The sequence below is a fragment of the Cydia strobilella genome, chromosome 6 (genome assembly GCF_947568885.1).
Source record: "Cydia strobilella chromosome 6, ilCydStro3.1, whole genome shotgun sequence".
NCBI lineage: Eukaryota > Metazoa > Arthropoda > Insecta > Lepidoptera > Tortricidae > Cydia > Cydia strobilella.
Genome location: NC_086046.1, coordinates 21,143,102 through 21,160,200, shown reverse-complemented (window position 1 = coordinate 21,160,200; position 17,099 = coordinate 21,143,102). Strand labels below are relative to the sequence as shown.

Genomic DNA, 17,099 nt, shown 5'->3' with positions numbered 1-17,099 from the left:
AATTTAACACTAATTAACATAACAACGTGCCTATTAAAATACGATTACTTCAAATTGTCGTATATTCATTAACATATGAATACCTTTATTTTTTTATGATATTCCTATCAGAGTGAATGTTCGATATTTTTTTAGAGTAATCGGGCGCGAAAGCTTCGTCACGGAAATGCCTCCTTGTTATTGGTCGAACATTTTGCAAATACCAACCTAACGAATTTAGTAATTTTGGCTATGTTGTCAGAATTATTACTTCTCACCAGTTGTGTGCCAGGCAGGTAAATATCGTCGCTTCATTCTACATTATTTATTTATATTTAATTGTTTTCAATACGATAATGATGCTGTAATAGTTAGAAAAATCCTAATAATTGTAGTCTTCATATTGCAAGATTTATCAGTGAGTAACAAACTGTCGTTTTAATATTTGGTGAACTTTTCTGAGGAAGGTTGTGAATCTGCAAAAGTAGCTGCACAATTGATATAGTGCGATACTCGCTAAAGAAAAATTGATTATACGAATAAAGTGTAACAAGTTGTTGGTGTATATTTATTTTATTGTGCATATTTTACTTTACTAATTTTCACAAATAACTTTGTCGTCACACGTTTTTAGCCTTCGAAGTCCGTGGAGCGTCGAGATGATTTTTCACCTAACAATATTTTATTTTTATGTACGTTGCAGGTCGTCAATAATGAATCGTAAAAGATAGCCGAACGTCTGTAATGCGTTCGCAAACAATCTCGATGCCGAGAAATGGAGAGACAGCAGTGTAATCCACTTCAAAACTTTGACGATTCAAAAAGTGAGATTTTGAAAAAAAGATTACTTAAATCGAGCAGCGCTCCCGCCTGCAACAATCTAGCTCCGACTGGTTCGCAGCACAATGTGCTGCTGAATACTTTGCGCGTGAGTGGTGTTATTCTTGTCGAAAGTGATAAATAAATTTGTGATGACGTTTGTGACGTAGTGTTTTTATTTGTAGACGCCGATATCGAGCAGCATGATCGTGTCTTCGGTAGGTAGCGGGCAGGGCTCGCTGCCGCTGCAGCACGGGCTGATGACGCACTCGCTGGCGCCGGTGAAGCTGCACCCGAATCCCGCGCCGTACCCCCTCCAGCTATCCACGGTGCACGTCCCAGTACAGATCCCCGGCACGAGCGCCAACATCAACGTGCCCGTCCAGCTCTCTGGACCAAGCAGTAGTGTACCTTTGCAAATAGCCCCCGTCAGTCTTCCAATACAAGTGTCCGGGACTACCAGTGTGCCAGTTCAGTTGCCAGCGGGAGACACTATCAATGTGCCTCTGCAAATCCCTGGCGCTAGTCAGAACATTCAACTCGGGCCTCCGGGTATGCAATCTATGCCAATTTTGCAAAGCTCTAATCAGCCAATGAGTTCTATTATACATGTGCATATGGGGTCTAATCCTAGGTCTAATAGTATGGATAATGGTGCTGATATGACAGTGACTAGTTCCTCGCATCTACAAACTGTAACGTCAGGAGCTCAAGTGCAAATGGGTAACAATTCTACAGTTGTGCAGATACCCAGTTCAGTTAATAACTCAATACAGTTAGCGCTTCCTAATTCGGTTAGTTCGGGAACTGTGCAGCTGAGAGGGGCCACGAGGAATGTGCCTCATGTGGTTTACATCCAGACTCCGCAAGGTCTGAAGCCGGTCACAAGCACCGATGTCATCAGCCAAGCCAGCACCAGTGGAAATCCTCCGCAGATCATAGTCAGGAGACCTGTAAGTAATTTATATAACTGTATAGCTATCATAACAGTGTTTTATTCAAGGCAAAGAGAAATATTATAAATTTATATCTATGCCGTAAATAAAATTCCACTGTATTCTTAGGGTAAATATTATTCATGATATTTACCCTAAGAAACCTGCCTGTTTTTGAAGTTTGTTATTCCTATTATATGATTCATGAAATTCATACCTTTTTCATGCTAAGTATTTGATACATAAAATAATTTATAATTTTAAATAAAGCAAAAGTGAGGATAAATGCAGTGTGTAATTAGAATTCATTAGTTTTAATGAGATAATAAGAAAATTTGCATTTTAAGGTACAGATTTTTTGGAAATTACTTTTTTAATAGTTTTAACAATTCAGTGTGACTCAATACATGATTTGATTTAACAATTATTATTATTATTATTATAGCCTCTTTGTTTCCATACTCTTTTCAATTATTTAGTTTCTATTTTAGTTTTTAAATTTGGTTAAAATAAGTTTCTGTTGATTTTTCTTTCTTGGGGTATGGATCCCGTTTGGGTAAAGGCCTCCTCCCATTTCTTCCATAAATATCTGTTTGGCATTGTACATCCAGTCTTTCCCGGCAACCTCTACTATGTCATTTAACAATAACATAATTAATTTAAAAAAAACCGGACAAGTGCGAGTCGGACTCACCCATCGAGGGCTTTTTAGGGTTCCGTACCCAAAGGGTGAAAACGGGACCCTATTACTAAGGCTCCGCTGTCTGTCTGTCCGTCTGTCACCAGGATGTATCTCATGAACCATGATAGCTAGACAGCTGCAATTTTCACAGATGATGTATTTCTGTTGCCTCTATAACAACAAATACTAAAAACAAAGAGCATATAATTAGATAGAGCGGTACTGTCATAGTAGATTTTGTAACCACAGTAAATTCACTGCCATCTATCGACACACTTTAAAACTAAAAATGAAGATTTATAAAAATACGATAAGATGTATTTAAATATGGATAAATGATTTTTTTTATTTGCATTAATTATTTTTATGATTTTGACCCATGTTCTTTCACTGACATGCATTAAAATTGTTAAATAACAAACGAAACATCTATACGATAGTAGGCCAAAGCTAGTAGCGCCCTCTGATCGAGAATCAAATTTTCTTGATTTTCGAGGCACGTTTTTTCCTTAGACTGTATCCATCTATTACGGAGTTATATCTATCTTTGCTAAAAACAATAAAATAAGTGGGGCTCCCATACAAAATTCGTCAACATCGTGCGTTTAAGTCACATTCATTCATTCAATACAATTTTTGCCATTAATACTCTGTGTAGCTGTGTGTGGAATCATTCAAAATCATTCAACTCAACTATATATAAAAAAATCGTTTATTTCAGACTTCATAATGGTCCATACATGTTAGTACTTAATACTATCTTAAGCAACTAAACTTAAATTAGAGTTTTGAATGATTCACGGTTAGTTTCACTAGACTTATATTGACCGGGATATAGACCGTGATTACCTTTTGTATTATTTATGAGTTCCCGATATTTCGACGCTGTTACATGCATCATGTTCACGGGTGACTGAGGATAGCGGGTGGGTGTCAAAGTTGTGTAGACCGCGCTCGGTCTACCCTCATTCTTGCGCGTCGGCTGCGTTCGCTTTCAACGTTACCATCGGTCGCATTCACACTTGTTGGTCCGGTCGCGTTCACACTCGTTGGTCTGTCCAAACACACTACATTCACGGTGTCACTACGCGTGTTTGATTCGGATATCACTGGTTTTTTACACAAACAAATTACAGGATACACAAAGGTAAAAGGTAATCACGGTCTATATCCCGGTCAATATAAGTCTAGTAAACTTAAATTATTATTATTTGTACCTCCGTTACAAACTCTCGGGTTGTTAAGCCCGGTCATTTATAAGGCGTGCGTAGGGATATAGATCCAACACGTAGAGGCCGTTTGGAGAGCTTTGATGTCATGTAGAACGCCTGCTGGAACCCATTTACGGGTGCATAAATAGATACCCGTAAAAAACCGGTTTCAGCAGGCATTGGGGTCTATGGTTTAAATTTGGGTGTAAAATAAAACTTGACTATTGCAAAGAGTTCCGGACACCTGCCATAACATTGTGACATACAGTGTTGTCGAGGCAGGCGGTGACTCGCTACTCGCTAGATGGGCACCTGATGCGCCGTCGTAAAGACGGCCAGGCGCAACACCGGCGTGAGCGGCTCAGGGGTGTCGAGAGGGGTGTTGCGCTTTCTCCGAAGTTACTCGCGGCGTTATGCCCTTTAACACTTCCACCCCTGGAGCATAATAGCTCTTACGACTCCCCTCTGGACGGCCAATGAAGACAAGCCAGAGCTGAGAGCCCTGCGGGTCCCCTTGGGGTCCACTCCGACCGACGAAGGCACGCCGGAGACGGAGACACTGACCGACTCTGGAGCACTCGGGTCCGTGGGGTCGTCACTCCCCAACAGCTCTACACAAGCTGCCCTGCGGGCTTATTATTATTATTAGTGTATTTTTATTTTGGCAGGAGCCAGGGTACACTCATCGGCTGCTACATACTCATGTGTACGCAGCTACCAATGAGTGCACCCTGGTCCAGTCTGGTCAGTGGTGGTGGTCTGGTATATGTAATTATATCGCATAATATCACTGTTTTAATTTGATTGATCCTATATTTGTCCAAGATTGACCTAAATTAGTCCTCATTATTTCAGGTCACCAGCAACTCCAACATACATTTAATATCAAATGTAAACAACAAACCAAATATTGCGCCAAAAATATCTCTGGGCAAGACTGTCTCGGCCCCAGCCGCTACCCCGCCAATTGTTATCCAGAAACCTAAAAGCAATGAGAAGATGATAGTCCCAGTCAGCATTGCCCCCGGGAATGCGGGGAAGCAAGCCATAGCCTACCTCAGCTCAGTCAAGAAACCTAACACTAAAAATATGGCTGATAATCAGTCCATCCTAATCTCAAATAACCAGACAACTGTTAACTCTAACAACCAGAAGCTATTTCTAACTCCGATGACTATGCCAAAAATCCAAAACACAAAGTTTATCCTGCCAGTAACCCTGCCAGCCACCATGGCTTCCAAAGGACCTATAATTAATCTGCAAATAGCTAATGGACAAATACAGAATGATCCTCAAGGCAATATCACTGTCATGAGAGACAGCGCTGGCTTAGAATCTGCAGACATGCCACCGCTACAACCTCTGGCAAAGATGGGCAATTTAAATGGTAACAGTAAAGAAACTAATCCGATTCCGCAGAGTCCTAACAAATGTGAAACATACACAATATCCATTCCTGGGTCCCGAGCAGAGCCTACAGACGAACAAGGCACTTATACACTTTCAATACCAGAAACTAATGCTTCGATGAATGATGATATTTACACAGTTTCGATAGCTGATGATGAGGATCAGAGTCGGGAGAAGTCATTCACTCTAGCTATACCGGAAAAAGGAAAGAGTTTATTGAATAGGAACATGATAGAAAGGAATGAAGTTGGTTCCCATGTCACGATAGCGGCTCCTGCTATTTTAAGACGCTCTAACTCTGATAACAGCGAAAGAAAAGCTTCCCACGCTAATCTGAAGAGGCGGATATCGCTCTGCAATGAAAATTTAGCCAGTAAAAACATGAAATTTACGCAACCGCTGCCAAAAACGGCGGAAAAATCCGAAGAGCGTCAAGATTCTGACAATAACGACGATCATCGCGTGCCTTCTCTATTCTGCGACGAAAAGTTAGACAAGGACTTGGAATGTAAAGTCATTCTCGGCGATTCCGACGAGGAATACAAGGAGAAGAAAGAACCAGAAACAAAAAGCTTACTGTACTATCAAAAAGACATGAAGAATGAGAGAATGAAACGGGAAAGCGTGGATAGCGCGTTAGAGGAAGATCCTCCAGGATTGTTCTGGAACAACGGTATAGCGCAGCTGCAAGGCAGTACGCTACAGTTCCAAACAAATGAATTCGGGCTTATAGATTTCATAGACGCTTCGGATCCTGAAGAATTACCTCTCCCACCTAGCGCGAAATACCACACGCCTTTAAAACAACGTATAGAACGTCCACGTGAAAAGAAACCAACATCACCCGAGGACCTATACCGATGTGATGGCTGCGGCTGCCACGGGATGGCAGCAGAATTCATAACGCCTAACTTCTGCAGTCTTACTTGCCAAAGCGATGTACAAAAGGTGACCCAAAAGAAGCGAGATCGCGAGCGCGCCGAACTAACTCGCCGGAGGAACAAAATGAAGAAACTCCTCATGAGGAAACAGCATGATGAACCGATGGATGAACCTGCTAAACCTGACGATGAAAAGCTATCCGATGATGTGATAGATGAGAAATATCCATGGATGTGTGGGAAGAACGGTTTCTCATGGATGCGGTATTTGGACTTCTGTAAAGCGAAGGCGGCCCCGGTGAAGTTGTTTAAGGATCCGTTCCCGTACAACCGGAACGGGTTCAAGGTCGGCATGCGGATGGAGGCGATAGACCCGCAGCGCGCGTCCGTCTGGGCTGTAGTTTCTGTGGCTGAAGTGCAGGTAAACTATAGTTTTTACCCAATTGTTCACAATTTTTTTTACCAATTGTTGGATCTTAGCTCTCCCAAATATGTGCGCGTCAATTTTTAAAAAGCAAGAAGAAAGAAAGATAACTACGCCAGCGCCGCAATAAAATCCTAGCAGGGTTTTTTGTAGTATATTTAATCACTATGACTATATTGTTTTCGCGTGATGACTAAGTCTCGAGTGGAAAACTGGATGAACTTCTAATTGTGTCAACAGAAAACGGTTTATACAAATAACTATATGACTGATTAGCCTTTATGGTCTATTCTAGGGGCCCACCAAACAAGAAAAAAAATCTGTTAAATTTGAACCAATAGTATTAGAGAATTAGGACACATGGCAAGCCGCCGCCGCCGTCGTCCAAAACAGGATAATTTTAGTCTATATTTTTCAACTCTCCTGTTCGGAAAGTTCACCTTTCATAGGCTGAGAGCCGGGTGAAAAATTGCTTTTCCCGCATAAAAATATCTCGGGTGAGATGGTTCAATCTACTATTGATCCTGAATGATCCTGTTTTGGACGACAGCGGCGGCGGCTTGCCGCGCCGCGTGCGTCCAGTGCTAGATTGAATTTGTTGTGTTTTAAAATCAAATTTTACCTCTACATTTTACAATTCTACCTCTACATCTTTCAACTCTGTGGTTACAAAATGCCTTTAAATACCATGGTTTTTATATGAAATGTTTCCTCCAGGGCTACCGCCTCCGCCTCCACTTCGACTCGTACCCCGACATCCACGACTACTGGGTGAACGCGGACTGCCCCGACGTGTTCCCGGCCGGCTGGTGCGAGCGCAGCCAGCGCGCGCTGCGCCCGCCCGCCGCGCACCGGCACGGCTTCAGCTGGCCCATGTACCTCAAGCAGATGCGCGCCATAGCCGCCCCCAGGCACCTGTTCCCGCACATCACTACCACGGTAACATTCAGGGCCAGTTGCGCTGCGCCCGCCCGCCGCGCACCGGCACGGCTTCAGCTGGCCCATGTACCTCAAGCAGATGCGCGCCATAGCCGCCCCCAGGCACCTGTTCCCGCACATCACTACCACGGTAACATTCAGGGCCAGTTGCGCTGCGCCCGCCCGCCGCGCACCGGCACGGCTTCAGCTGGCCCATGTACCTCAAGCAGATGCGCGTCATAGCCGCCCCCAGGCACCTGTTCCCGCACATCACTACCACGGTAACATTCAGGGCCAGTTGCGCTGCGCCCGCCCGCCGCGCACCGGCACGACTTCAGCTGGCCCATGTACCTCAAGCAGATGCGCGTCATAGCCGCCCCCAGGCACCTGTTCCCGCACATCACTACCACGGTAACATTCAGGGCCAGTTGCGCTGCGCCCGCCCGCCGCGCACCGGCACGACTTCAGCTGGCCCATGTACCTCAAGCAGATGCGCGTCATAGCCGCCCCCAGGCACCTGTTCCCGCACATCACTACCACGGTAACATTCAGGGCCAGTTGCGCTGCGCCCGCCCGCCGCGCACCGGCACGGCTTCAGCTGGCCCATGTACCTCAAGCAGATGCGCGCCATAGCCGCCCCCAGGCACCTGTTCCCGCACATCACTACCACGGTAACATTCAGGGCCAGTTGCGCTGCGCCCGCCCGCCGCGCACCGGCACGGCTTCAGCTGGCCCATGTACCTCAAGCAGATGCGCGCCATAGCCGCCCCCAGGCACCTGTTCCCGCACATCACTACCACGGTAACATTCAGGGCCAGTTGCGCTGCGCCCGCCCGCCGCGCACCGGCACGGCTTCAGCTGGCCCATGTACCTCAAGCAGATGCGCGCCATAGCCGCCCCCAGGCACCTGTTCCCGCACATCACTACCACGGTAACATTCAGGGCCAGTTGCGCTGCGCCCGCCCGCCGCGCACCGGCACGGCTTCAGCTGGCCCATGTACCTCAAGCAGATGCGCGCCATAGCCGCCCCCAGGCACCTGTTCCCGCACATCACTACCACGGTAACATTCAGGGCCAGTTGCGCTGCGCCCGCCCGCCGCGCACCGGCACGACTTCAGCTGGCCCATGTACCTCAAGCAGATGCGCGTCATAGCCGCCCCCAGGCACCTGTTCCCGCACATCACTACCACGGTAACATTCAGGGCCAGTTGCGCTGCGCCCGCCCGCCGCGCACCGGCACGGCTTCAGCTGGCCCATGTACCTCAAGCAGATGCGCGCCATAGCCGCCCCCAGGCACCTGTTCCCGCACATCACTACCACGGTAACATTCAGGGCCAGTTGCGCTGCGCCCGCCCGCCGCGCACCGGCACGGCTTCAGCTGGCCCATGTACCTCAAGCAGATGCGCGCCATAGCCGCCCCCAGGCACCTGTTCCCGCACATCACTACCACGGTAACATTCAGGGCCAGTTGCGCTGCGCCCGCCCGCCGCGCACCGGCACGGCTTCAGCTGGCCCATGTACCTCAAGCAGATGCGCGCCATAGCCGCCCCCAGGCACCTGTTCCCGCACATCACTACCACGGTAACATTCAGGGCCAGTTGCGCTGCGCCCGCCCGCCGCGCACCGGCACGACTTCAGCTGGCCCATGTACCTCAAGCAGATGCGCGCCATAGCCGCCCCCAGGCACCTGTTCCCGCACATCACTACCACGGTAACATTCAGGGCCAGTTGCGCTGCGCCCGCCCGCCGCGCACCGGCACGGCTTCAGCTGGCCCATGTACCTCAAGCAGATGCGCGCCATAGCCGCCCCCAGGCACCTGTTCCCGCACATCACTACCACGGTAACATTCAGGGCCAGTTGCGCTGCGCCCGCCCGCCGCGCACCGGCACGGCTTCAGCTGGCCCATGTACCTCAAGCAGATGCGCGCCATAGCCGCCCCCAGGCACCTGTTCCCGCACATCACTACCACGGTAACATTCAGGGCCAGTTGCGCTGCGCCCGCCCGCCGCGCACCGGCACGACTTCAGCTGGCCCATGTACCTCAAGCAGATGCGCGTCATAGCCGCCCCCAGGCACCTGTTCCCGCACATCACTACCACGGTAACATTCAGGGCCAGTTGCGCTGCGCCCGCCCGCCGCGCACCGGCACGGCTTCAGCTGGCCCATGTACCTCAAGCAGATGCGCGCCATAGCCGCCCCCAGGCACCTGTTCCCGCACATCACTACCACGGTAACATTCAGGGCCAGTTGCGCTGCGCCCGCCCGCCGCGCACCGGCACGGCTTCAGCTGGCCCATGTACCTCAAGCAGATGCGCGCCATAGCCGCCCCCAGGCACCTGTTCCCGCACATCACTACCACGGTAACATTCAGGGCCAGTTGCGCTGCGCCCGCCCGCCGCGCACCGGCACGGCTTCAGCTGGCCCATGTACCTCAAGCAGATGCGCGCCATAGCCGCCCCCAGGCACCTGTTCCCGCACATCACTACCACGGTAACATTCAGGGCCAGTTGCGCTGCGCCCGCCCGCCGCGCACCGGCACGACTTCAGCTGGCCCATGTACCTCAAGCAGATGCGCGCCATAGCCGCCCCCAGGCACCTGTTCCCGCACATCACTACCACGGTAACATTCAGGGCCAGTTGCGCTGCGCCCGCCCGCCGCGCACCGGCACGGCTTCAGCTGGCCCATGTACCTCAAGCAGATGCGCGCCATAGCCGCCCCCAGGCACCTGTTCCCGCACATCACTACCACGGTAACATTCAGGGCCAGTTGCGCTGCGCCCGCCCGCCGCGCACCGGCACGGCTTCAGCTGGCCCATGTACCTCAAGCAGATGCGCGCCATAGCCGCCCCCAGGCACCTGTTCCCGCACATCACTACCACGGTAACATTCAGGGCCAGTTGCGCTGCGCCCGCCCGCCGCGCACCGGCACGGCTTCAGCTGGCCCATGTACCTCAAGCAGATGCGCGCCATAGCCGCCCCCAGGCACCTGTTCCCGCACATCACTACCACGGTAACATTCAGGGCCAGTTGCGCTGCGCCCGCCCGCCGCGCACCGGCACGACTTCAGCTGGCCCATGTACCTCAAGCAGATGCGCGCCATAGCCGCCCCCAGGCACCTGTTCCCGCACATCACTACCACGGTAACATTCAGGGCCAGTTGCGCTGCGCCCGCCCGCCGCGCACCGGCACGGCTTCAGCTGGCCCATGTACCTCAAGCAGATGCGCGCCATAGCCGCCCCCAGGCACCTGTTCCCGCACATCACTACCACGGTAACATTCAGGGCCAGTTGCGCTGCGCCCGCCCGCCGCGCACCGGCACGGCTTCAGCTGGCCCATGTACCTCAAGCAGATGCGCGCCATAGCCGCCCCCAGGCACCTGTTCCCGCACATCACTACCACGGTAACATTCAGGGCCAGTTGCGCTGCGCCCGCCCGCCGCGCACCGGCACGGCTTCAGCTGGCCCATGTACCTCAAGCAGATGCGCGCCATAGCCGCCCCCAGGCACCTGTTCCCGCACATCACTACCACGGTAACATTCAGGGCCAGTTGCGCTGCGCCCGCCCGCCGCGCACCGGCACGGCTTCAGCTGGCCCATGTACCTCAAGCAGATGCGCGCCATAGCCGCCCCCAGGCACCTGTTCCCGCACATCACTACCACGGTAACATTCAGGGCCAGTTGCGCTGCGCCCGCCCGCCGCGCACCGGCACGGCTTCAGCTGGCCCATGTACCTCAAGCAGATGCGCGCCATAGCCGCCCCCAGGCACCTGTTCCCGCACATCACTACCACGGTAACATTCAGGGCCAGTTGCACCAACTATACTTAACAGACTGATCGACATCACTCAACCGAGTACTATGAAAATTCCTATACAATTAAACTTTGCGAACGCTTTAACGGTGACAGACGGTTTGGTGCAGCCGACCCTTAATGCATCAACCGACTCGATATCTTCGGGTCAGCACAGTAAATCTAAAATCAATGCTTAAAAAAACTGGGGGCAATTTTAGTTGGCAAATTTGGACTGGAAATAGCACATTTATCTGTCTTCGGAATTTTACACTACTAACTTGAAACTAATTGCATACTTCATTAGTATATTGGTGTCTGATTTTCTACCGAGAATCACTTCTTTCGGCCGTTCGTCTATTTACCTGTCTATCCGCTCATATATTCTAGGAGCGACAGAGAGGGAGAAAACGAAATTTTGATTTTCGCGGTACGTCCTCTGGTCCGCTACATAAACGCTCGCTCAGTGTAAATCTTTATTGCAACGATATAAAATCCACCGGTGTCAATGCTCAGTACCCCTAAGTTTATCTACTTACCTAGTGACAGCTTCAACCCAAAAACATGTTGTATTGCTATAAAATTATATTTTGTCAACAGACTGTAAAACCCAACGGCTTCCGCATCGGCATGAAACTCGAAGCCGAGGACCGCAAGAACGACATGGTGTGTGTCGCGACCGTCGCCGACATGCTCGACGCCCGGCTGCTGATCAACTTCGACTCGTGGGACGATATGTACGACGTGTGGCTGGATCCCACGTCGCCATACATACACTCAGTCGGCTGGGCAGAGGAGAACGGCATCGCGCTCACACCGCCCAACTGTGAGTATTGGACACGTTAGTGTCAGTTGACATGTTAGAGTAGCCGACATGCTCAACGCGCGGCTGCTGACCAACTTTGACTCGTGGGACGATATGTTCATCTGGCTGGATCCCACGTCGCCATACATTCACTCAGTCGGCTGGGCAGAGGAGAACGGCATCGCGCTCACACCGCCCAACTGTGAGTATTGGACACGTTAGTGTCAGTTGACATGTTAGAGTAGCCGACATGCTCAACGCGCGGCTGCTGACCAACTTTGACTCGTGGGACGATATGTTCATCTGGCTGGATCCCACGTCGCCATACATACACTCAGTCGGCTGGGCAGAGGAGAACGGCATCGCGCTCACACCGCCCAACTGTGAGTATTGGACACGTTAGTGTCAGTTGACATGTTAGAGTAGCCGACATGCTCAACGCGCGGCTGCTGACCAACTTTGACTCGTGGGACGATATGTTCATCTGGCTGGATCCCACGTCGCCATACATTCACTCAGTCGGCTGGGCAGAGGACGGCATCGCGCTCACGCCGCCCAACTGTGAGTGTTAAAAAACCGGTCAAACTATCAAATTTAATAAGGTAGTGGTCAAATTTTTAAGTGCTGCAATTTGGATTCGGTAAAATCGGATTTTCGTGAACGTTTCATTATGACACTTTACCTGTGTGCAATTTCATTCGTCATTCGTTCCATTCACCTTTTCTAAAATACAAAAACCCTGTCATTTTGAACCGAAATAGATGTCATAATACTTTTTCTTTAGTATAGTGTAACTACCTAAAAAAAACAATTTGATTTGTCCTGAAACTTGTAATTTTGGTTAGAAAAAAAAAACACCGTACTTTTAGATGATTAAAGCACTTAACACAGACACACACACATAACATGAATCTTAAAGTACTATTTTTAAGCACAAATAGCAAAAAAAAAACCAATTGAATTCATCACACACGCACGTAGGTCAGGCACGTGTTGGTGGTATTGTTAAACATAGAAGTAGAAATAAAACTATGAAAACGGATTATATCGCGTATATTGAATTTATAATACATCCCGACGTTTCGAACTCTTTACAGCGTTCGTGGTCAACGGGTGACTGAGGAAAAATTACAAAATGCAAAAATACCCACATACTAAAATAATGAACAATCATAGACTACAAACTTTAAGGCTGGTTGTACATGCAAAATCGGTTCATAAGGCTAGTTATACACTATAATTATTTTTCAAGTAAAGATATATATATATATATACGCGATAAAAATAAACTATGCCGGCTCCAACCCTACACCACGGACCCGAGAAGATTTAATTCCCTCCTAAATTGTAGGAGGGTATCCCAATATGGGACCGGCAACAAACTCGGCGGGACACATCTTTTCAAAACATCAGAATGTCCAGCATCATCCAACACTACGGTCTCACAGTCTATGTCTCGCTTGCTCCTTTATCAGGTGGACTACAGGATCCCAAGCTGGTGGTAGAGAAAAGCCATCTTCCCTATTAAAGTTTGGATATTTCTTAATCTCAATGGCCTCGCGCAGCATTCTGGGTATGTAACGCTTCTCCTTGGCAAGAACCAGAGGCTTATCAAACTTGATTGAGTGATTGGCTTTATCCATGACATGCTCACAGACAGCAGACCTAGGTCGACGGTGCTTGACATCAGCTATGTGTTCCTTCACCCGAGTGGAAATGCTCCGTTTCGTCTGCCCGACATATGATAGGCCACACTCACAGTCCAGCCTGTACACTCCTGCAGTCTGTAGAGGGGTATTGCATTTTACAGGCCTCAGGAATTGCGACATCTTCTTCATTGGCTTGAAATATGTTTTTATAGAAGCACGCTTCAAGATGTGGCTGATCCTGTCCGTGACCCCCCTGACAAAAGGCAGAATGGCAGGCCTGCGCTCGACTGTGGGGATCTTAATGTGGGACCTCTGGTTGACCCGCGGTATCCTGAGCTCGTTTGCCTGGAGCGCGCGCCTGGCATGCTGGAGCTCCGCGGCCAGATGCTGGTCATCACATATCCTCTGGGCTCTCTGAAACAAAGATTTGCCTACTGTAACAAGTTGACTGGGATTGGCAAATCGCATCACCATCCCAGTCAACTTGTTACAGTAGGCAAATCTTTGTTTCAGAGAGCCCAGAGGATATGTGATGACCAGCATCTGGCCGCGGAGCTCCAGCATGCCAGGCGCGCGCTCCAGGCAAACGAGCTCAGGATACCGCGGGTCAACCAGAGGTCCCACATTAAGATCCCCACAGTCGAGCGCAGGCCTGCCATTCTGCCTTTTGTCAGGGGGGTCACGGACAGGATCAGCCACATCTTGAAGCGTGCTTCTATAAAAACATATTTCAAGCCAATGAAGAAGATGTCACAATTCCTGAGGCCTGTAAAATGCAATACCCCTCTACAGACTGCAGGAGTGTACAGGCTGGACTGTGAGTGTGGCCTAGCATATGTCGGGCAGACGAAACGGAGCATTTCCACTCGGGTGAAGGAACACATAGCTGATGTCAAGCACCGTCGACCTAGGTCTGCTGTCTGTGAGCATGTCATGGATAAAGCCAATCACTCAATCAAGTTTGATAAGCCTCTGGTTCTTGCCAAGGAGAAGCGTTACATACCCAGAATGCTGCGCGAGGCCATTGAGATTAAGAAATATCCAAACTTTAATAGGGAAGATGGCTTTTCTCTACCACCAGCTTGGGATCCTGTAGTCCACCTGATAAAGGAGCAAGCGAGACATAGACTGTGAGACCGTAGTGTTGGATGATGCTGGACATTCTGATGTTTTGAAAAGATGTGTCCCGCCGAGTTTGTTGCCGGTCCCATATTGGGATACCCTCCTACAATTTAGGAGGGAATTAAATCTTCTCGGGTCCGTGGTGTAGGGTTGGAGCCGGCATAGTTTATTTTTATCGCGTATATATATATATATATATCTTTACTTGAAAAATAATTATAGTGTATAACTAGCCTTATGAACCGATTTTGCATGTACAACCAGCCTTAAAGTTTGTAGTCTATGATTGTTCATTATTTTAGTATGTGGGTATTTTTGCATTTTGTAATTTTTCCTCAGTCACCCGTTGACCACGAACGCTGTAAAGAGTTCGAAACGTCGGGATGTATTATAAATTCAATATACGCGATATAATCCGTTTTCATAGTTTTATTTCATGAGTAACTATCGCGGTAACCGAAGACAATATTATAGAAGTAGAAATTAAAAATATTTTTGAGATTAGAGGATTCCCCAGGCCAATGATTGAATGCATAGTATTATTAGTATTACATTGTAATATGAGTGCACTAAGTTAGGTTGAACAGATAGAATGGAAGAAAACATCTACTTCTTGGCCATCCCTACTTATTAATACTTTAAGAAATAATTCCATAATAATAATAATGTTCCTTGTTGATTTTGAAACATTGCATGCGGAAATCTTCAAAGGAATTCCCAGTTTAATTCATAATTCATTTATTGCATTTATAATCATGTGTTTACATAAGGTCTTACAAAGAGCTTTAAAATTAATCGTTATTTTATATATGTATAATAGTGCCTTTTAAACTTAAAGTTATAAAGAAAAATTGCACATACATTATTTACTATTCTTACTTAGGAAATAAAATAATGTATGTAAATATATTTATCGTAACTTAGAAAATAAGATAAGATAAGATTTCTTTATTGTCAAAGCTGTGTTGATACATAGGTCTTATAAATATCACTGAAGTTTATCAGCTTGCCCATTTCGGGCGTACAAACTAAACTAATGCATGCAAACGTAAAACAATACAATAACATAACATCATAACAATTAATTGTCTATGTACATAAAATATTCATTTAAATTATAGAAACTTTCACTCTTAACTGGTTCCGCTTATCAAACATCAACATCAAACATTTATTCAGCAAATAGGCCACAGGGGCACTTTTACGTGACAAATTTTACAAGCAATACGAAAATCAAAATTTACAAAAAACAATTACAAATATGGAATCAATAAAATATTAGATACTTTGTCAGAGATGTATCCAGTCTAACAGCTTACATTGTTAAATCGATGTTTAATTCACAACCGAGAATAATTGAATTATTATCCTTGCTCTGAATAACACTAATTACTTCGTTTCAAGTCCAATTTTTTTAACTTTAAATGCAAGGAATTCGGGTAATTTCGAATACTTCGCATAGTCGGGTAATTCCGATAATGACACATAATTCCTTTAAATTAAAGTCCATTTCCAGAATTATCCTAATACACCTTATTTTATATCATGTAGTACTATCGCTCAAGGTTTTCCTTATCTCTTCATATAAAAATGTCTCAATGTCATAAGAATCACGAAATATACAAAGCGGCGGCCATTCTCAATAATTTTCAACTTTAAATAGAATGAAAACAAACGCATTAACAATCCTTGGTCAATCGAGGACAAAGTCAAAGAAATATATTATCAGTGTTGTATGTGAAGTGTGAACTAGTCAGTCGGTGGCCGACCGTCGTGGGTAACGGACGCGTCGCGCCACTCGCGCCAACCATGTGACGATAATGTACTTGCGATATCGTTGACCGCTCGCTCATGTCATTTAGAAGAGGTAAACATACTTTCGTGCAATATTTCGTTTTGTGTTCTGGACGAAATTAGCGGTTCCCCCGGTATCGTGAAAGTCGAAGCGAAACTTGTATTTGATATGATAAATCGAAGTAGATTTATATCTGTTTACAGTAAATAAGTGTAGTAATGAATTGGATATGTGTATTATTCATATTATTACCTTTTATTATAGTGAATATCTCAACTAGTTTGAAGCAGTTATGCTAAAATAATGGTTGTGTTGACTTCGTATTAGGACACTGCCAAAATATTATTATAATATCATACTGGTTTTACAATGCATTCGTGTATGTGTTACTTGAGTCATAATGTACTGGGAAATAATTTCAAATTGTGTTAGACTAAAATTAACACTACACTCAAATAGTAGGAACATTTGTACTATTTCATCTTGAATAACAAACATTTCAATATCCAGAACATTTAAGTAAGCTCTTTTCATTTAGGTGCCACGTTTTATACTAGACAATTTCATTTTGTATTACAAAAACCGACCAAGTGCGAGTCGGACTCGCGCACGGAGGGTTCCGTACCATTTCGCAAAAACGGCAAAAAAATCACGTTTGTTGTATGGGTATGTATGGTTG

The 17,099-nt window shown here is 47.2% G+C and overlaps 1 protein-coding gene across 1 annotated transcript in view; it reads left to right on the top strand.

Annotated features, from left to right (window-relative positions):
* Window positions 1-131: 131 nt before the first annotated feature.
* The window catches only part of LOC134742344 (uncharacterized), a 37,637-nt gene continuing 20,669 nt past the window's right edge, over window positions 132-17,099 (top strand). Inside the window, 6 exon segments of the mRNA XM_063675395.1 lie at window positions 132-275; window positions 683-907; window positions 984-1,751; window positions 4,482-6,338; window positions 7,059-7,280; window positions 11,650-11,875. Coding sequence (XP_063531465.1) covers window positions 755-907; window positions 984-1,751; window positions 4,482-6,338; window positions 7,059-7,280; window positions 11,650-11,875 — 3,226 coding nt within the window. The 5' untranslated portion in view covers window positions 132-275; window positions 683-754.